This window comes from Coturnix japonica, chromosome 6 (assembly GCF_001577835.2).
Source record: "Coturnix japonica isolate 7356 chromosome 6, Coturnix japonica 2.1, whole genome shotgun sequence".
Taxonomy (NCBI): Eukaryota; Metazoa; Chordata; class Aves; order Galliformes; family Phasianidae; genus Coturnix; species Coturnix japonica.
This window is the reverse complement of record NC_029521.1, coordinates 5980952-6000364: the sequence shown is the minus strand read 5'-3', so window position 1 is coordinate 6000364 and position 19413 is coordinate 5980952. Positions and strand designations below refer to the sequence as shown.

Genomic DNA, 19413 nt, shown 5'->3' with positions numbered 1-19413 from the left:
TCATCACAGGGCGCCGCTCGGCTCTGGGCCTGTGCCGCACGTGGGAGGGGCGGGCCGGCCGTGGGGCCTGCTGTGTCGGTAGGGCGCGGTGTTGTTCGTTCCGGGCTGTTCCGGCCGCTCGGAGCCCGGCGGGGCGGGCGTAAGGCAGCCGAGGGCCTCCCGGGGCCGGCCCGCCAGGTGAGTGCGGGCTCTGTGTCTGAAGGAGGGGTTGGTGAGGTGGGCACGGGTCAGGCCTGTGCGGCGCCGGGGCTGCGGTGTGAAGGCCGAGAGTTCCCGTCCCCCTTTAGGAAGGGGAAGGAAGGGAGCCGCCTCCCGGCCGCCCTCAGGACTTTGTCTCACAGGTGCTGAGAGAATGACCATGGCCCAGGCCGGAGCGCTGGTGGCGGCCGCTACGGGAGTCCTCGTCTTCTTCCTGTACGCCTCCATCCACAGGGTTGAGGAGGGGCACCTGGCCGTGTACTACAGGTAGCGTTCCTTACTGGAAGGGCATCCGCAGCTCTTTGTGACTGATGAGGCTCGCAGCCCTCTGAGAGCCCTGGGAGGGGATTGTTCCCTGCCCTCAGGTGGGCAGGGTGAGTTATTGCTGCTTTCCCGCACCTATAAGCCACGGTACTGAGCCATTGTAGCCCTCAGTCCTTCTGAGCTCCCTGCTGATTTTCCTACCTCTGTACAAAGTAATTTCCTGCTCGTGACTGGGATCTAAAAGCGTGAAGCCCGTACCCTGGTCCTGCCTGCAGCTTCGTTGCTCTCACCGCAGTGCTGTTGCCCTGTCCCAGGACAGCTGGACACCAGCCTGGCCCAGTGGCTCTGGGAGCTTGCAGCTGCCCTGAACAAACTCTATAGAAAGAGAGAGGGCAGTTGCTGGATGCTTCCTCTTCAAATTTTAATAAAGGAACGAGAAATTCAGCCTCTACAAGCTTTTTTTCTGCCAGCTTTTCTGAATCTTTGGGTCACTTATGCCATTTAATTTCTTTTCTACACTTCACATTCCCCATTTTGGGGCCCTGGGCAACCTGATCTAGTGAATGTGTATGTTTGGTGGCCCTGCTAGGCAGGGGGCTTGGAACTACATGATCCTTGAGGTCCCTTCCAACCTGGGTGATTCTGTGATTCTGTGAATGGGAATCCCCTTGTGCTGTTTTTTTCCCTGTAATTATGAGTGTGTTGAACAATATGGGCCTTTGCAGGATGTTGAGCACTGCTTGCTTGGAGTTCTCCTCTGTTTCCAACTTAGAATGAGTTGTCTGACCACACAAGGGACTGCAGATCATTGCTCTTCAAGTTAAGGGGCTGTGCTGAATGCTCAAGATAGACTTCTCTCTGGCACTGTAGTGAAGGAGGTTACAGGCCTGAAGTGACTCTTTGATGCAGCAAATATGGAGCAGGTGTATTGTGCAATTCACACTAACACAAACATGACTCCTGGCATTTTGATTGTTTTCTCTCAAAGCCTGCATGTAGTATTTTCCATTTGCTTCAATGTTTTTATCTCTACTCTTTAGGGGTGGTGCATTGTTAACTAGTCCAAGTGGACCAGGCTACCACATCATGTTGCCCTTCATCACCACATTCAGATCTGTGCAGGTCAGTGTCTCTTAACTGCTGCCCCGTGCAAAACGTCAGTGTTTGTTGGGCCGTTGGGTGCTTTGCTGCATGAGAACTTGCACAGTTTCATTTGGAGCAGGAGGATGCCTCACTCAAGGGTACGATCTGTCTAGATTCCTAGGAAAGCTTCAGGAAGTAAGAGCAGGGAAATGAGCACGGCTGCCATTGTCTCTCCTAGACTGCAGTTAGGATGAAGACCATTTCCTGCTTGCACCTACAACTGTAGGGAGGGAGGCAGAGGATGCAGTTTGTTTCTCTGTGCCTCTGTTATGGTTTTGAGGGGTTGAACACAGTCTGCCTGAAGAATGGTGTGTGTTTCTGAGCATTGGTTATCTTTATTTCAGACCACTTTGCAGACTGATGAAGTAAAAAATGTGCCTTGTGGGACGAGGTATGTTTTCTCATTGTATTTCTTTTGGTGACGAGTAGATGTATTCTCTTGCATAGTTTACATTAATTGTTTATAGTGCTGTGATGAAGAGGCTGAAAAGTAAAAGCGTAAAATTAGTTCCAAGCATAAATGCATTCATTCCACTTGGAAATCAAGCAGGAGGTGTGGGATTGAGTGCACTTGCTGGAATTCATGTTTTCATTTACACTGATGACCTCCCAATTTACCTTGTTTTCTTCCTTGCATTTCTCTGCTCACCCACTGGTCTGCTTTTGTCTGCCTTTTGCTTTACATATTTCTACACAGAAGCTTGTGGTGAATACAAGTGCTGATTCCAGCAGTGGGCAAAAGTAAATGGCAAACAGAAGCCCTTCCTCCTGGTGGGAGATGACAACAACAGCTCAAGAAATAAGTTTCCCGCAATTCCTGAGGCATTTTCTGGAATCAGCATTTCACCTGACTTAGAGAGAGTATGTCAGAATAAAGCAGCAGCCTACCAGGGGTGGCACTTGCCTGCTTAATAGTTGATTCTTATACTGTTGAAGCAAGCAAAGCAAGAAGGAGAGCAAGCTGAGTTGGCTTGCAGATCCTGTTCTGTTGATCCCTTCACAAGGTATAAAGGGATCGCTAAATTTGCACCATTAGGTTTAGTGGGAAGTGATTCTTTCTGTGTTTTCACTGCAAGGTACTTGCAATGCTTCTGTTTAGAAAAACAACAGAACACGATCAGTATGACTAGAATGGTGACATGTATCAGCCCTTTTGAAGTCCAATGTTGAACTCTGGTGATGATGATATTAATAAAGCAGAGTTAATTTTGATCTGTTTTGGCCCTTGTTAAAATGAGTTCTTAGACTGATTCCTGTAGCAAATCATGAGATGTCACAATGAGGTCTCTTTGCAGTCTTCTCCAGGCTGAACAAGCCCAGTTTCCTCAGCCTGCCTTCATAAGGGAGGTGCTCCAGCACCTTTGTGGTCCTCCTCTGGACCCTCTCCACATCATTCTTGTATTGGGGGCCCCACACCCAACAACCATACACTAGATGGAGCCTCATGAGGGCAGAGTAGAGAGCAACAATCACCTCCCTGTTCCTGCTGGCCACTGATCTTGTGAGGAAGCCCAGGGAACCATTGGAATTATGAGCTGCATGTTCATACTGCTGGCTTATGATCAGTTTGTCATTCACCAGGATCCCCAGGTTCTTTTCTGCTGGGCTACTCTTAAGGAGTTCTTCCCAGTCTGTATACATAGCTGAGATTACTCTGACCCAAGTGCAAAACCTTGGGCTTTGCAATTTTGAACCTCATTAGGTTCACACAGGTCCACCTTTTTAGTTTGTCAAGGTCCCTGTGGATGGCATCTCTTCTTTCTAGTTTGTCAACCGCACCATTCAACTTGGTGTCATTGGCAAACCTGCTGAGGGAGCACTCGAGCCCATTGTTGATGAAGATGTTGAAGAGCACCAGTCCCAAGACAGACCCACGCAGGACAAGCTCATCACCAGCTTCCAGCTGGACATAGGACACCATTTACCACAACCTGTTTATCACAACCCTCTGTCTATGGCCTTCAAACCAATTCCTTATGCACCAAATAGTCCACCACCCTCAAAACAGTATTTCTCCAATTTAGAGATAAGGATGTGGTGGGGGACCATGTCAAAGGCCTTGCACAAGTCCCAGGCAGGTGACATTGATCGCTTTCCTTCTGTCCACTGATGCTGTCATTCCATCATAGAAATCCACTGTGTTAGTCAGGCCCAACTTTCCCTAGTTAAAATTATACTGGCTGTCTTGGATCACCTGTTCATTCCTCATGTGCCTTACCATGTCTTCCAGGAGGATCTGTTCCATTAATCTTCCTAGGCACAGGACTGAGGCTCACCAACCACCCCACTCTTTGCCAGGCCCGTGTTCCTTGAAATCACAAACTCAACCAAGTCTTGGTCACTGCAGCCAAGACTGCCTCCAGTCTTAATGCCTTTAATTATCTCATCCTATCCCTTCTAAAAAGGCAATAACCCTCTACAGTGGTGTTCCATCTATGGGAGTCATCCCACCATGTTTCCATGACAGCAACCAGATTGTAATTTTCCTATTACAGAGGCTGCCCCGCTGCCTGCAGCAGGTGTTACCTGCTGTCTTTGTTGCCTTGCTTTCATTTTGCTGGACTCCACCTTTTGATAATTGTGTCTGCTTTCCTGTCTGAAGATGTTTCCCTTTTGTTGGCTGAGTAGGAGGTAACAAGGTGAAGTGAAAGCTGTTTTACAGGCTTGCTAGAACGGGCATTTGGTTTATGTTGAGAAGGATCGGTCTGATATCTGATTGCAAAATGCTTGAAAGGTTAGAATTGTTCTGGGTAAAAATATGATAACTTGGCCATTATTAGCAATTTCAGTTCATTAACACTCTTTTTTTGCTTCCAGCGGCGGTGTCATGATCTACATTGACCGAATAGAAGTTGTAAACAAATTGGCACCATATGCAGGTATATCCAGTTCTGTCTCAACAAGCAGCACTGTGGCTGCCTTAGGCTCTGCCTTGGTTCACAACACCTTCCATTATCTGTGGCTTGTTGCCTTTATGGTTCCCAGTACTTAGATTCATGCCTGTGCCTGCAAGCCTTTGAAAGAACCACAAGTTCTGGTGGCAGCAGGTGTGTTGCTAACAGTTGTCAGGGCAGCTGGAACTCTGTCCAGCCAGGTCCTGAAATGTGCCAAGGATGGGGATCCCCCGCTTCTCTGGTACCTTGTGCTAGTGCTGCAATGCTTTCCCATTGTCCCAAGCTGTCACTTCGAGGCAGAGGCATTGCAGAAAGCAATTCATGTCAACAGAGGATCGCTGGCTGCATTGCTGTTGGTGAGCTATAATAATTCTTTTATTTCCTCAGTGTACAATATTGTGAGAAATTACACTGCGGACTATGACAAGACCTTGATCTTCAATAAAATCCATCATGAGCTGAATCAGTTCTGCAGTGCCCATACTCTCCAGGAGGTTTATATTGAGCTGTTTGGTAAGTGGATAACAGCTGCATGCACCCACCAAAGTCCATGTAGTCTTCCTGTTCTGTGGAACATGTTACCTGTGAACAAGCAGCTTCTGCACTGAAGTTGAAGTTTAGAAACAAACTCCTTAAATACTTTTGCACCTCTTCTGTTGGAACTTTGCTCTGTAATGATTCAGAATTCTCATGTGGAGATTTGATTTCGGTCCTTTTCTGCTCAGGGCTGAATTCTGAGCATACAAAGTGTGTTTTCTGCTGTTGTACATGGAGTCATGCTTGTTGCCTTCACTGTGATGGGTCTTGTTCTCTTCTGTTTGTTCTGTTGCTGAATTAACTTCTTTGCTTTAAAGGTTTCTTTCTGGCTGTTAGAAGCAAAGGGCTGAAAGGCTTGCAGTTCATAACTGTATTTCAGTGGAGAGATCTTCCTGGAGCTTGGGAGTAACAAAATGTAATTTTTCAGTAGCAAGTATTGGATTCTTTGGGCCCCTCAAGAGCTAAGGCAGAGCTCACTGCAGGCAATGGGACTGACATGGCTCTGGTAGGGAAGGACAGGCTTCTGCTTCAGTTACTGCATATGTTTCCTTGCTGAAACAGTGAGGTCCATATGCTGGTCCAGCTCAACTCTGGTGCCATGACTTTGTCAGTAGTTGAACTTTTCCAGAGGCACTATCGTGTGGTACTTATGGCTCTATCCATGGGGATATAAAAAGGAAGGGAGTGTACTGTACATTCAGTGCACTGAATGATCTCCAAAAGTCTTTTTATTTTACACCGTGGAGATGTCTTTTCAAATCTAACCGAATCACTGTCACACAGGGTGGAGGAGAAATGGTGACAAAAACTATGTGATCTCTCTCTTGTCCTTCACAGATCAGATAGATGAGAATCTGAAGTTGGCCTTGCAAAAAGATCTCAATATCATGGCACCAGGTCTTACCATTCAGGTAGGTTTATTGCTCAATAAAATATGTTTACTTTTTCACCTTTAATTCGCCTTCCAGTTCCAGTTTGCCTTTATAGTTCTAGCATTCCAGCTGCCACATATGCCCTGCTGCACTCCTATGTCTTTGCTGCAGTTTCTTGTTGCCTAGTGGCTTTTGCAAGCTTTTCTCTTGGAAAAGTAATTCATGAGCTTGTAACTTCTGTTTGAAGGGATAGGAAATACAGATGTAAAGTGCTTGTGTGAAAGTGACTGTTGCTGAGCTGTGTGGCACAAGAGGATTGCAAACTGCTATGTGTGGCCTTGGATTAACATGAAACTGGACATTTCTTAGCTATTCATTAAAATGTCTCATCTAAAATGTAGGCTTTTGTTTTTATAGGCTGTGCGTGTTACAAAACCTAAAATCCCTGAAGCTATCCGAAGAAATTTTGAGCTAATGTGAGTAGCAGCATCTAAAACTCCACAAGTTGGTTCTGAGGGTTCAGCATGAGCATAATGCTGTTAGGAAGCTCTTACCTTGTGCTCAGATGATGGTGAGAAGCCTACTTTGCTCATGCATGTGCATGAGGTACATTGCCTTCAACCCACTGGCGATAAACGTGCTTAAACAGGACTAGTTGTCACTTTTGCAAGGGAATGCTGCTAACGTCTGGTCGGCATCTTTTCCTCTTGTGCCCTTGTTTGCAGAACTGTTACCTAGCTCTGCTTTCATGAGGTTGTTTCTTGTTTTGCAGGGAGGCTGAGAAGACCAAGTTCCTCATTGCAGCTCAGAAGCAGAAGGTTGTAGAGAAGGAAGCAGAGACGGACCGGAAGAAAGCGCTCATTGGTATGTCAGCATCCTTAGGCTAGAGACAGTTTCCATTCCTGCACCCTGTGGGAAACAAATTACAGGACAGTGTCTTGATGGAAGTTGTGCCAGCAGTCAGTGGGAGATGTAGAAAACAAAAGTTTTTGTGCTGTTGTGTGTGTGCTTTCTCCCAAAGCAGCAGAGCGGCATCTCTGTCCTACAGCAGGGCTGCTTGAAGATCAAGAGATAACGTCTCTGCCAGCAAAGCTGGGCTTTAAGCTAAATGCCCTTGAGTATGAGGAATCACACTTGCAAAAGGAATACCAACCCGTTCTGCTCTAGAAGCACAAGGACTGTTTTCTTTCTTAGAGCACAAGCTGGCACTGAGCTGTACAGGACCATAGGATCTGAGCAGAACAGGAGGCAGCAGAGGCAAATCACTTTTGTGTCTGTGACACAGGGCTGGGGTCAGATTGCTGATTCTCAGGCCTTGTGAAACATATGTCTGAGCTGAGCCTGTTGTGATTGCAGAGGCGGAGAAGGCTGCCCAGGTGGCCAGGATTCACTACCAACAGAAGATTATGGAGAAGGAAACAGAGAAGCGAATTTCTGAGATTGAAGGTATCTTTCCTCTTCCTTCTTTCCCTTCCCCCTCCCCCTCTCTCCCTCTCTCTCTATCTCTGTCTGTCTCTGTCTCTCTCTCAGCCCCTGGCCTTGTCCATCTGTGTCCCTCAGACAAAGGATTTCTCAACACTTGACCGGCATGGACTTGTTTGTCTGTGTCCTTCAGCAATCTTTGAGTCAATGGTATAAAAGGATAATCTCTTACAGGCTGTATTTCACCTAAGAGTGGTGTTAGGTAGAGAAACCACAGGTAGTACCGCCCTTCAAAAGTAACAGAGGCCAGAGTAGCACCCAAGGGGGCCACAAGTGCAGGTCCTTGTGTTAACACAGCAGTGCTGTGTCACAGGCACACCAAGGCCAGCTCATCCCCACACAACAGGCTGATGTGCTCGCTGTGTTGTGCTTGTTCACTTGCTGATGCTTCTTTTCCTGTATTAGATGCTGCATTCCTAGCAAGAGAGAAGGCAAAAGCAGATGCAGAGTACTACACTGCTCAGAAGTTAGCTGACTCCAACAAGGTGAGCACTTAAAAGCTGGTCAGAAGATTATTTGCTTAATTGTTTCCACTGCATCGGAGACAAACAAGCACGTGAACAGCACTGAGAAAATACTTAATTGAGCAGCACACATCTCAGTTCCTAAGAAGCGACTACCTGAGTTGAAATCTTGACAATGCAGAAACTTGTCTCTTGTTTTCTCCTTTTGTAGCTGAAACTTACCCCAGAGTATCTGGAACTCATGAAATACCAGGCAATAGCTGCGAACAGCAAGCTGTATTTTGGCGACAGCATTCCCAGTGTGTTTCTGGATTCTTGTGCCTTCCAGCCAGCTGATCTGAGGACTACCCGAGAAACTAGCCTTCCTCCTCAGGAAATCCAGGAGAGCCCTGCAAAGAGCCATGTTGAAACAAAGGGAAATACTGGCTGACACAGGTGGAAAGGAACCCATTGTAGCTCAGCAGCTCTCCCAGCTGTGAATGGGGATGTTGCCCAGTGTTTGATGGAGCAGATGCAGCATGTGCATGGGCATCCTGCTTATAGTTGGCAGTTGGGTTGGTTTTTCTTCTAGCAATGAATTGCAAGCACTCTGCCTCTCTTGTTTCTTCCCTATACAATTGGTGCTTCCAAGTGAGGGAATATCCTGTACTAACAAACTTATACTGGAATATTAAAGGACAGACACCGGGAAAGCCTTCCACAGTAGGTGCAATTATTTAGCAAACATTATCCTGGAGGTAGGAGATGTGGCTTTTGAGTGCTGTATGGCTGCACGCTATTTCCCACTGCTCCTTGCTGAGGCCAAGCAAAGAGTTTGCCTTTATCTTGCTTGATACAGCTTCACTTTGTGGACTCTGTGTTTCTGTCAACATGATGTAATTCTTTTCAGGGATTCTGTGTTGGTCAGCAGAGGCTCCTGTGATCCTCCTCTGGAAGAGACCCAGCAAGGAGTTTGGTGTGGAATAGATGATTTAAATAGGATCTGCATATCCATAACGTTTTCCATTCCTGTAGGCAGTGAAACTAGATAATGACTCAGAAGAAATGGTCTCAAACGGATTCCTGTAACACCCCTACTTCAAGCAAGAGCCCTGTGCTGGGCGGTCCATGGCTGGTTGCAGCATGTTTTGCCTGGATGACGGGGTCTTGCATTGCACTGTAAGCCAGAATTCAGAGTGCACTGGAAAACTTCAGCTGCTTGGGAAGAAGGGGTCCAGCACTGTGAAGTCTGTGCTCAGGCTGCAGTGTGTCTCCAGGTCTTTTCACCATGCAAAGAGTGCTGAATTTCCACTGCTTTACTGTACTGCAAAGTGAGAGTAGGAGGAGAAACGAGAGATGCAAGACATCTTTGGGACAGAGGGCAGGATTCTTTGTGTTATCCTGCTCCTCAGACATTGTTAAGGATCACACTGAGGCAGAGAATCAGTGCCTGATGTAGCCTGCCCAAGCCCAGTGCTGCCACATGCTTGCCATCCCACTTTTGCAGTTTCCTCCTGTGTTTGATTCCTGAGCTGCAGTGCCAGGGAGACATCACCATTTCCCAGTGATGCAGTGGATTTGTTCCTATAATCTGCTCTCCTCTTCTATTCCGTGCTCTCCTTTGCCCATTTTCTCTGGGGTTTTTTTTTGTGTTCTGTGACAATCTCAGAAGACACTGGCAAGGACCAGAGCCAGAAAAACCATTTCCCAACTTGCATTGCTGCCACCCTGCCTGCCTCTTAACCTGCTGCACAGCCTGGCTCTCTTCTGTGTGCTTTGGATACCCAGATGTTCATCCTGCTTCCCTGTCTTTGGCACCATCTTACCTTAGGGCAGAGGGAGGAATTTGCTTTGTTTTTGCCTTGGTGGAGCATTCAATCCAAAATCAATAGCTAGAACTTCGTATCTGCTAATGATTTCCCAATCACCGTGTGCACATCAGTCTTATTTTCCCTATCCTACGTGGCATGTTTGACTTAAAAGGTCTGCAGTGTCTCTCCTTGAGGAAGTTCAGTAACATACGGTGCCTTACTCTTTCTCAGCTCCTGCCTGTCTGCCTCTCCTCCATCTCTTGGGGAGAGCAGGGATGTTTTGACCCTTTCCTTCCTCCATCTGTCTGCAGACTTCCAGTACCCAGATGACAGCTTGTTTTGTAGCTGTGGTGGTTGAAATGTCTCCTGGAAGTAATCCTGAATTTACAGAATCCCCTTTTCCCTGCAGGAAGGGCCGTGAAGAGCCAGTGGAGCCACATCCCTGGCCTGGTAGCTTCTTGCTGTTGCTGGTTTGCAGCACTGACGTTACAGCAGAAAGGCAGCCTCTCCTTGTCACAGCAGTAGCCATCTGAACTGGCTTTTAAATACAAGCTTTTTGAGATCCGAAGCATTTGGTGGTGTTACAGACTTGCCTACAGCACTGCCCCATGCTGACATCAGGCCACAGGTATGTTATGCCAGCCTGGAGTTGCCAAGGAGCAGGAGCAGCAAGGAATCTTGCCATCATCTGCTTGCCATGCTGTCACTCCCAGCATCCTGAGCAGATGTGAGGAGTGAGGTGCTGCCTGTCTGCAGCTGGTAGCCATGGCCTTGGCTCCTAGTCAGGGATACAAGAGCAGAGGGAGTGTGGATGTAGTGGGGAACGTGGGTTTGAACCTGTTTTGCCCCTTTGTGTACTCTTGAGGGGTTTGCTACTGGATCAGCAGCACCTTCTTAAAGGAAACATGATGCATATGTTCAAGTTTACATGCACAGTGTTGTGTTCTTTTGATAAAAACAGAATAAAACTATTTTGGTACTGTTTCCTTGGTGGCTTTATGTTTCTTACGGCTGGTGTTGCTGCCTCTAGTTGTGTTTCTACCCATTCTGCTCTCAGTGGACTCAGTTTTAGAGCACTCTTCCTCATAGCCATGCTTTCTCACCAAGTGGAATTGGCACTGAATGCCACATGGGATGTCACACACTGCCCCAGTGCCCCCTCCTGCCCTGCATCTCTATGACACAACACACTGAGCCACTGCTATCTTCAGTCTTTATTTGTATAAAAGTATTGGATCTAAATGATATAAAAAGTGAGGAGGGTCAGTTCCACAGCAGAGGGCTCAAAGCAGTCACACAACAATCAGAAATGAATAGCTGGCTGGAGTAAAATGCTCCTGGGAAGTCTTATTTCAGGAGAGCAGGAGCCTGAGTGGTAACTTCAGAGCTAAGAACCAGAAGAGGACGGCTGCTGCTGTGAAGCCAGGCCTGGCTTGATGCAGGGCAAGCACAGCATTCTTGGGGGTTTCCAGCGGGGAAGAGTGGTTTCGGTGGAGCCCCTGCACCTCGTCCCCTAGCTCATGGCTGTCTGGGCAGCCCATAAAGCTACCGAGTCCATTAAGGCACAAAAACGTCTGTAAACACAAGTGCTGTCATCCAGGGTGTCTGGTGAGCAATTCAAGTACCGGTGGCGCTTTGTGATCCTCTGCCATCCTGCTGAAGTGCCAGGACCTGCAGCTGTTGTGTTCTGTGTCACCTTGGGGCGTACGCCTTGCTGATAAGGTAAGAAGGAGGGGGTGTTGGTGGGCACCAGCTTCCCAGGGAGGAAATGGAAGGGGCACAAGGTGCAGCTCACCTGGGGCAGGGCCGGGATGGCACGTGGCTGGTATGAGAGTGCCAGGGGCTTGGCAGGTGGAGCTGGTGGCAGCGGTTCTCCTGCTGCCATATTGCAGGGCTGGGAGGGGTGGCAAGGGGTAAGAGAAGTGAGGTGGCTGCCCATGCGGCACCAGCCACAACTCACTACCAGCACCTTGGGACAGGTGGCAGCTACCTGCTTGGTTTTCAGAGCCGGCAGAGGTTTAGTGGGTGGCTTTGGCTTCTCCTGAGGACCAGAAAATAAAAGGCTTGAGTCCCTCATCCACATACCAGGGAGGGATCTGAGCACGGGACAGCAGGCTGGCTTTGGAGCAGAGGAACAGTTCTGCACCAGGAGGCAAGACACCAGTGCCCACAAGACAAGGACATCAAGCCCAGGGCATGAGATCTCTCAGACCAAGAGGCTGCCCCACTGGAAATCCCGCACCCACTCTGTGGCCCCACACCGCACTCCTACCTGCAGGAGCGGGCAGCTGGGCACAAGGGGCCGGGCGTTGCGTAGTGCTGCCGTAGTGCTGAGCAGGCTGGGGCTGCTGATGGTGCGGCGGGACAGCTGGTGTGGCCGGGCACCTTCCTGGAAGAGTGGGTTGCTGAGGCCGGTGGCAGGTCTGCTGGAGATCCTCCTGTGGGACAAAGGGCCAACAAGCAACAGCATTGCCCTCAGCTCAGCTGGCACAGCTGTACCTTCACCCCCCTATAAGGCCCCTTACCCTTTCTGGAAGTACTTCTTCCCCTTGCCTCTGAGCAGCACAATGCCTCCACCCATCAGGATACTGCACAGCACCAGCACTGCCAGCACGGCTGGCAGGACCACGCTGCTGGCCCCTGCAGAGAGCCAGTCGGCATTGGGATGGGCTCTCCTGTTCTAGGGATGCCCAGTGGGTCCCTGTTCCCCCATCCCAGCACAAAACACTCTACCTGCTGTGAGCTCCAAAACTTTGTGCTGGCAGTACGGTGGTGCCCAGCCCAGCTCACAGTGGCACTCCCGTTTGTGATTGCACACCTGAAGGTACATAGGGTAGGTAGTCTGGGCACCCACCAAGGGGTCACTAGGAGCACTGTTAATGTCAGCCACAAGCAGGCACAACTCACCCCATGGCCATTGCACTTAGCCGAGCAGTTCTTCTTGCCATAGACCAGAAGGTTCTGGCAGCGCCCAGCATAGCAGACCTGTGCATGGGTGAGGGGCTGTAAGTGTGGCCCTGTGGCCGGGAGCCACCTCTGCCTCCCCAGAGCATCCCTTCAGTGCTCACCATCTCCTCCCCGCACTTGGTGCCAGTGGGCACCAGCTGGAGGCTGCCCGTCATCTCATTGCCATCATTGCTGTCAAGGGCTGCTTTGCACTTGAAGCGGCCAAAGGAGAGTGTGAAGAAGCCACTGCCAAGTGCAGGGCTGCTGGTGTCACTCATGCATAGCAGCGTGCCACACTTCACATCCCTGTAAGCAGAGCAGTGTCAGTCCTGTGGAGCCTTGCTCGGCCCTACAGCCAATGATGGAAACAAGAGCAGCTCCCCTTCTCCTTACTTGGGGCTGCAGGGCCTCCTCCCAGACTCGGTCATGCAGTGGAGGTTGCGATCCTGCCTGCTGTTGTGCTTGAAGCATTCATCAGGAGCCACCTGAGCGGCTGCAGGAGGCACAGAGCAAGAAGGTCAGATGGAGCCACACCAGCTCCATGGATGTGGCACAGTGCAGGGCTGCGTGCAGCATGTGGGTGAGGATGCGGTGCTACCTGCGCCCCAGAGCAGGCGGCACTGCTCAGCATGCGAGGGGCAGGCCCCGTTGTAGCAGTATCCGCGGCCGCCCTGGCAGGGGATGCCATTCTCCTGGAAGACGTCCTCCGGGCACTCGGAGCTGAGGCCAGTGCAGCGCTCGGGAAGGTCGCAGTCATTTTTGCTGGCCCGGCACAGGATGCCAGCAGCCTTCACCTGCACAGAACATGGGAGTGCCATCATCTCCCACCTGAGATGCTGAGTGCCTGCACAGCCAGAGCGCTGACAGAAAGCAGAACTGCTGGCTTTGGACAGTCAGTGGTCCTCAGACTCTCCCCATCACAGAAGGAAGCCCCCAAAGAGCCATGAGACCCCGCGTAGTACCTTGCAGTCCTGGCAGCAGTCACCCCGCGCACACTCAGCCCCCTCCTTCAGGTGGCACGTGGCGGCATCACAGCAGGGGTCAGAGCACTCCTGTGGGGCACACAGGGGACAGGGATGGCTGTGGCCCTCTCAGTGATGGTGTCTCAGCTCCCTCTGGGCTCCCAGGCCGTACCTCTGGTCTGCCGCAGTCACACTCCTCTCCCCGCTCTACAAACTGGTTCCCGCACACTGGCTCCCCATACAGCTCATCTGCTCCAGGGACGTTCAGCAAGCAGCTGGTCTTGGGGTCCTCGAGGAACTGCCACATGTCCTGCTCACTGCAGGAGCTGAAGAGTCTGGGGTAAGCTGAGCTGGAGGGCACAAAACCAGGCAGCCATGAGGAGAGTTGGATAACCAACAGCCCAGACTACAGCTGGACGACCCCTAGCAAATGCACATCTAGCTTCAAAGTCAGAGATAGAAATGATTAGTATTCCTTCAGACCTGACCACTCCATGAGCTTCACTTCAGCTCTCATCAACACGATGCTGGAGAACATCTGGAAACACTGCAACCCAGGGCTGCTCTTTACTCTTCACACTTTCTCCTTCACTCACCTGATCTTTGCTGCCATAACACATCCTCCATGTTCTTTTCTGACAGGACAGTGGCAGCCATCAATGTCTTCATCGTGAGACATTCCCAAGTTGTGTCCCATCTCGTGAGCCATGGTGGATGCAGCGCCAATAGGATCCACACTGTGGTCCTATGGAAGAAGAAGCCAAACATGGTGCAGATGGCTCCTCTCTATGGGGCCCTCTGAGGCTTTTTTAGCTGCTTTCTGCTGGGCCTTGCTTGAATTGCCTGCAAATCATGCCATGCCAAAGGAGAATCATAGAACCATAGAATGGTTTGGGTTGGAAGGGACTTTAAAGACCAACCTTGGCAATTTTATGATTCTGTAACTCCAGTGCCATGTTTTTATAGTGAATAATTTCTTCTTAATATCTAATCTAAAGCTTCCCTCTTTTAGTTCCCTTTGCCCTATCACTATACTCCATAAACCCCACCCCCCCAGCTCTTCTGTAACTTGCTTTCAGTAATGAAAGGCTTCTGTGAGGTCTCCCCAGAGTCTTCTCTTCTCTAGATGGAGATAACTGAAGACAAAATCTGGCCCCATAGCCACTGAAGACAGCCAGACTGTAAAGATGTAGCAACTATATTCAAATACTGCTCTCGATTGTTACTATGGCTGAGCACCAAGCTCCACCAAAGGGATCAGGAACACAACCAAAATAACCAAGTAGCAATTGCAAATCAAGTCTTGTGGTCATCTGACAGGTGGTGGGAGAAGCCCCTTGTCTACAGAGCAGCTCTTGAAGGCTCCTTATGGCTCAGATCCACCAGAACCCTCATGGCATGCAGGACCCACCTGATTGACACCACCTGAGTCCCTGGTGCACATGGCAAGCTTCTTTGCCAGCCCTACAGTCGTGTCGTGGAAGTCTATACCCCTGTAGGAAGAAAACATGACCATGGGCATGGAACCCATCCACTAGCAGGGCTGCAGGGAAGGCGTATCATCCAACCCCTTTACGTGATCAGCTGGACATTGTCGTGCTGCTTCCTCTTCAGTAGGTCTTTCTCCCGCCAGCGAAGGAAGTTCTCCAGTGTCTCCTCTGCCTTGCTACTGACGGTGATTTTGTCCCTGTTACTCCACACCTCCAAGCCAATCAAGGCCACACGCAGGCCAAGAGGTTGATAAAGCTGCAAGGGGATACAGACCAGAAGGAGTGCTTGGATCCAAGCTGCACGGCAGAGTGAAGATCCCACCTCCCTTTGGGACCTATCACCAACCCCAGGTCGCCGTCATCCTAGCCAAGCAACAACAGCCTTTGAATGTTGAGGGCTGAGTGCTCCCCCTGAGAGAGAGCTGAACTAATGCCCTTTCTGCATACCCTATCAGTTGCTGGAAGCTGTGCTCCATGGTTGCCCACTTCACAGTGTGAGGCTGGATTCATTCCAGCCCTCTCCCAGCTTTGACCAGAGTGAGTGCAGTCCAATGTTGGCACTCTGGGCTCACCTTGTCAACATGGTTGACGATTTCCTTCATGCGATTCTGTACCCTGCGCAAGTCCTTGTACTTCCTGAACTAGGGGAAGGACACAGAGAGGTTCCCAGATCAGTTCCTCCTCCCAGCAGCTGCAGAAGAGAGTGGAAACTCATGCCCACCCTCCCTTACCTCCTCATTGTCCACGACCAGGACCAGCTCCACATATCGAGGCCCTCTGTGCAAGCGCGCTGATTTCTGGAAGGGAAGATGGAAGTGAGTTCAGGGAAAGATCTGGGGAAAGATCCCTACCATTGACACCCCCATGGGGTCTGTTCTAACACTATACAAGGCCAGGAGCTCTTCTAGGTCTGCTTTCTAATATTGTTTTGTCCAGGTGTTTCAGAAATCTTCCAGCGTAACAGGAAAAGTCCCAGCCTGCTAAAGCTGCAAGGCAGGAGAGAGGCCCTGTAAGTCCATGCATAGGGTGAGGCTCGGTACATGCAGGTCCATGGGTAAGGAGAGAGGAGCATGGCCCAATTCTTATTGCAGCTTCGCTGGCTGTAGAATTATGGCAAACTCAGCTACAGTGAGACAAATCAGTGCAATCCCTAACCCAGCGATAGAGCTTCAGGGGTGCAGCGATCTTGGTGTCGTGGTCGTACTCCAAGGCAGCCTCCAGGCAGGCACTGCGTTTCATGTGCAGGTGGGATGCTCTGTACACTGCGTGCTGGCCAGCATCATGCTCATCCAGAGGATTCAGCAGGAAGGTGGTCTCATTCACACGGAAAAAGCCACTGCCGAGAGAGAAGACAGTTGTAAGGCCAGGGTGCAGACAACCCAGCAGAAACCATGCAGGACAGGCAGGTTCCATGCATCCCCCTTGCAGGAGATGAAGCCATGGGGGTCAGCACAGTGGCACCTGGGGACAATTAGGGCTTTTTTTTCCCCCTTTCCTCACTCCTGTTTTGTCGCAGGTCCTACCTGAGCCCACTACACGTACTGATGCTTGCTGCGGAGTTGGCATGTCCCTCAACGTGGCCTTGGTAAAAGCAGTGGTCCTGCAACCCAGAAAAGAGGTGTGTAAAATGGTGGCCTTCTACATTGGAGTGACTGCTTAAGAGAGGCTTAAGAAGTGAGCCTGTGTGAACATCAAGTTCAGCCAGGACACGTGCCATGTCTTGGACCTAAGCTGAGGTCCTGGAGGTGCTCAAGGCCAGGCTGGCAACCTGGTTTAGTGGCAGATGTTCCTGCCCATAGCAGGGGTGTGGAGTGGGTCCCACCTCAGGCCATTAGCCCCAGCGATGCAAGAAGCATGATACCACCTCCACGCCACTGCCAGTACCTTTCTTGCCCCAAAAGCTCCTTCTCCAGCAGCGACTCCAGCCCCATACCTGGACATCTGGCTTCACTGTGACCTCAGTGCCATCAGCCAGATAATGCGTCTCAGTGTAACGCCGTCCCAGCAGCTCCCTGCCAACCAAGACAGGGATGTCAGCAGCAGTGCCAGCGTTGGAGACAGGACAGAAAGTATTGCTCCAGCTTGGGGATTGTGCCAGCCCAGTGTCAGCCCAGTTGCACTCACCTGTTCTTCTCCAGGTGCAGCAGGTAGTCCCTGCCCTCAGCATGGACACTGTAGAGGACATGTTCCGGGTAGGCGCTCTGCATGAGACAAAACAGGATCCTGTTGCCTTGATCTCAGTCCTGCCCATGAGTGACATGGGGTCTACAGACAGCCCACTGGTAGTGAGTTACAGGACAGGGAGCCAAGCTCATCCAGCAAAGACAGGAAATCAGGCAGAAGCAAAGTATGCAGGCAATGATGCAGATCTCCAGCACATCCTGAGCCAGCGGGCAGGTCACAGCCATCAAGTGGAGTCAGCAAGGCTGGCTTCCCGTGGCTGAGTTACAGCCACAGCTGGCCACACCAGAAACTGAGGTTTCCAACTCATCAGCTCCTTTTTTGGGGCTGAGCTCAGCGCTTACTCACAGGCTGAACCACAAAGCTCTCCTTCACCAGCAGACTTCCTTATCTCCTGCTGATCTGACTTGCCACCTCATGGTTAGAAAGCAACATGACTCTGGGCTCTCATCTGCTCCGGAGAGCAAAGCTCAGCTTCCTGTGTGTCAGTTCCCCCGGTGGCACTGCAGTGCCAGCAGAAGGGACTTCTGGACATCACCCTATGCTTGTTGTGACCCTGGCATTCACTCAGCCCCATGGAGATGCTGCACATCCCTGGGGCTTCTCCATGTGCTCAGCTCTTCTGGGATGAGACAAGCATTCCACCTGAGTGAGGTGCTCAGCTTAGCCTCCAGCTGACAGCATTTATCATCATTACCACCATCAGCACTGCCAGCACCCCAGGGACTCTGCAGGAAGCAGAGATCATGAAAGTCAGCCAGTTATTCTCACATTAGCAGCATCCCCATGTGCAGTGTCCACAAAGTAGGGCTCTTCTGTTCTTGGTAGCTCCTGGGGCTCTCAGGAACCACAGAGGAACTGGGAAGGGGCCAGTGGGGCAGCGCAGCTGCAACAGCCATGGGATGGGGCAGGGGGAAAGGTCTCCTGTGCAGCATCTCCTTCACCATCCCCATCCTTCTCCAGGCCCTTTTCACATGGGGAAGCAGGGGACCACAGTGAGGTGCAAAGCTGCCCGCCAGCACAGATGGTGTCTTTAAATAGCAGCACTCATCTTGTGGACATGTTTGATTTTCTAGAGCAGAGAAAGCAGATGCTTTCAGGGAGAGGATTTCGGAGCTGCTTTATCAGTAAAGGTCTGAATCACAGAGAAACCTGCTGTAGAATGGCCAGAAACAAGCCAGAAAAAGCTGTTACAACTTCCATGCGATGCAATGCAATGCATGCAAACTTCATTCGGTACAGAAATGGGAAGCACGAGCCGGCTTCACATTGCACTCTCCACTCATGGAATCCCCTCCTGCAAAGCCATGAGGGATGCTGCACCCAGGTGGGACTGGGATGGAAATCTGAGATGCGGTGCTGCCGGGTTTGGGGTACAGCACTGCTCAGATCGGGGCACGGCGCTGCCGGGCACAGCCCCCTGGCTCTATGCAGGGGGCGCATCCCTACTCACCGGTGACACGGAGAGGTCCCTCCTTGCCCGGGGCGCCGGGACGCGTCGTGGCACCGTCGTCTCGTACCGCTCGACGTGGGTCAGCTCCTCCCGCAGCACCGCGCCGACTCCTGCGGAACCCGACGGGCAGAGCCGATGCGGGGTAGGCACGGCAGCCCGCCCCGCTCCACCCTCGCAGCATCCCAACCACAACGGCAGCATCCACCCGCGACGGCGGCTCCCCGGGGACCCCCGAGCACTCACCCCGGCTCAGCAGCAGCCCCAGCAGCATCCGGAAGACGGCGAGCGGCGGGGCCATGGCTCCGCTCCCTCCGCTACTCAGCACCGCGCCGCAGCCCCCGCCCGGCGTGTGACTCACCCACGGCCGCGGAACGGGGCGGAACGGGACGGGTCGGGGCCGCCTCCGGTGGGGAGTGAGGGGCGAAGTGGGGACAGAGGGGTCTCGGGGCGTCTGAGGGAGGCTGTGGGCACGTCTGGAAGGATCGAAGGGGGTCCTTGGTTGCGTTCCAGGGCCACGAGCAGCCGGGAAATGAGGATATTGTGAGGGCTCTGATCTATGCAGGATCCCTTTTTTGGGAGCAATGGCCCTGTTCAAGGAGCGGTGGCCCTCAATAGGTACCCAGGGAGCTTCAAAGGGGCCACTGGAGCGGCGCAGCCATCAGGCTGAGCAGAGATCAAACAGCACCCCCCAACCAGCAACCCCCACCGGGCTCCTGCAAGGCCAAACCACGCTGTGG

At 51.3% G+C, this 19413-nt stretch overlaps 2 protein-coding genes across 4 annotated transcripts; one reads left to right on the top strand and one right to left on the bottom strand.

Moving 5' to 3' along the window:
• Window positions 1-48: 48 nt before the first annotated feature.
• On the top strand, window positions 49-10628 carry ERLIN1 (ER lipid raft associated 1). The gene is made up of 12 exons (XM_015866184.2): window positions 49-177; window positions 342-465; window positions 1503-1584; window positions 1950-1996; window positions 4423-4484; window positions 4887-5012; window positions 5874-5947; window positions 6326-6384; window positions 6681-6772; window positions 7265-7354; window positions 7796-7875; window positions 8066-10628. Exons 2-12 carry the CDS (start codon window positions 353-355, stop codon window positions 8282-8284), a joined length of 1044 nt encoding a protein of 347 aa, XP_015721670.1. The 5' UTR covers window positions 49-177; window positions 342-352; the 3' UTR covers window positions 8285-10628.
• Window positions 10629-10840: 212 nt separating this feature from the next.
• On the bottom strand, window positions 10841-19056 carry ADAM8 (ADAM metallopeptidase domain 8). Of its 3 annotated transcripts, XM_015866170.1 has the most exons (23): window positions 18920-19056; window positions 18677-18786; window positions 17167-17243; window positions 16976-17054; window positions 16566-16642; window positions 16198-16378; window positions 15774-15839; window positions 15615-15683; window positions 15129-15298; window positions 14964-15045; window positions 14149-14297; window positions 13725-13902; window positions 13553-13642; window positions 13189-13384; window positions 12984-13083; window positions 12713-12896; window positions 12552-12629; window positions 12378-12462; window positions 12170-12284; window positions 11917-12082; window positions 11635-11685; window positions 11440-11538; window positions 10841-11358 (listed from the first exon to the last, which is right to left on the bottom strand). In XM_015866170.1, the coding sequence occupies exons 1-23, from the start codon at window positions 18972-18974 to the stop codon at window positions 11158-11160; spliced, it is 2658 nt and encodes an 885-aa protein (XP_015721656.1). In that variant the 5' UTR covers window positions 18975-19056; the 3' UTR covers window positions 10841-11157. The 3 variants fall into 3 exon arrangements, with proteins under 3 accessions (XP_015721656.1, XP_015721658.1, XP_015721657.1); XM_015866171.1 differs by lacking the exons at window positions 10841-11358; window positions 12170-12284 and having other exon boundaries at window positions 11434-11538; XM_015866172.1 differs by lacking the exons at window positions 12170-12284; window positions 12378-12462; window positions 12552-12629; window positions 12713-12896.
• Window positions 19057-19413: the final 357 nt, after the last annotated feature.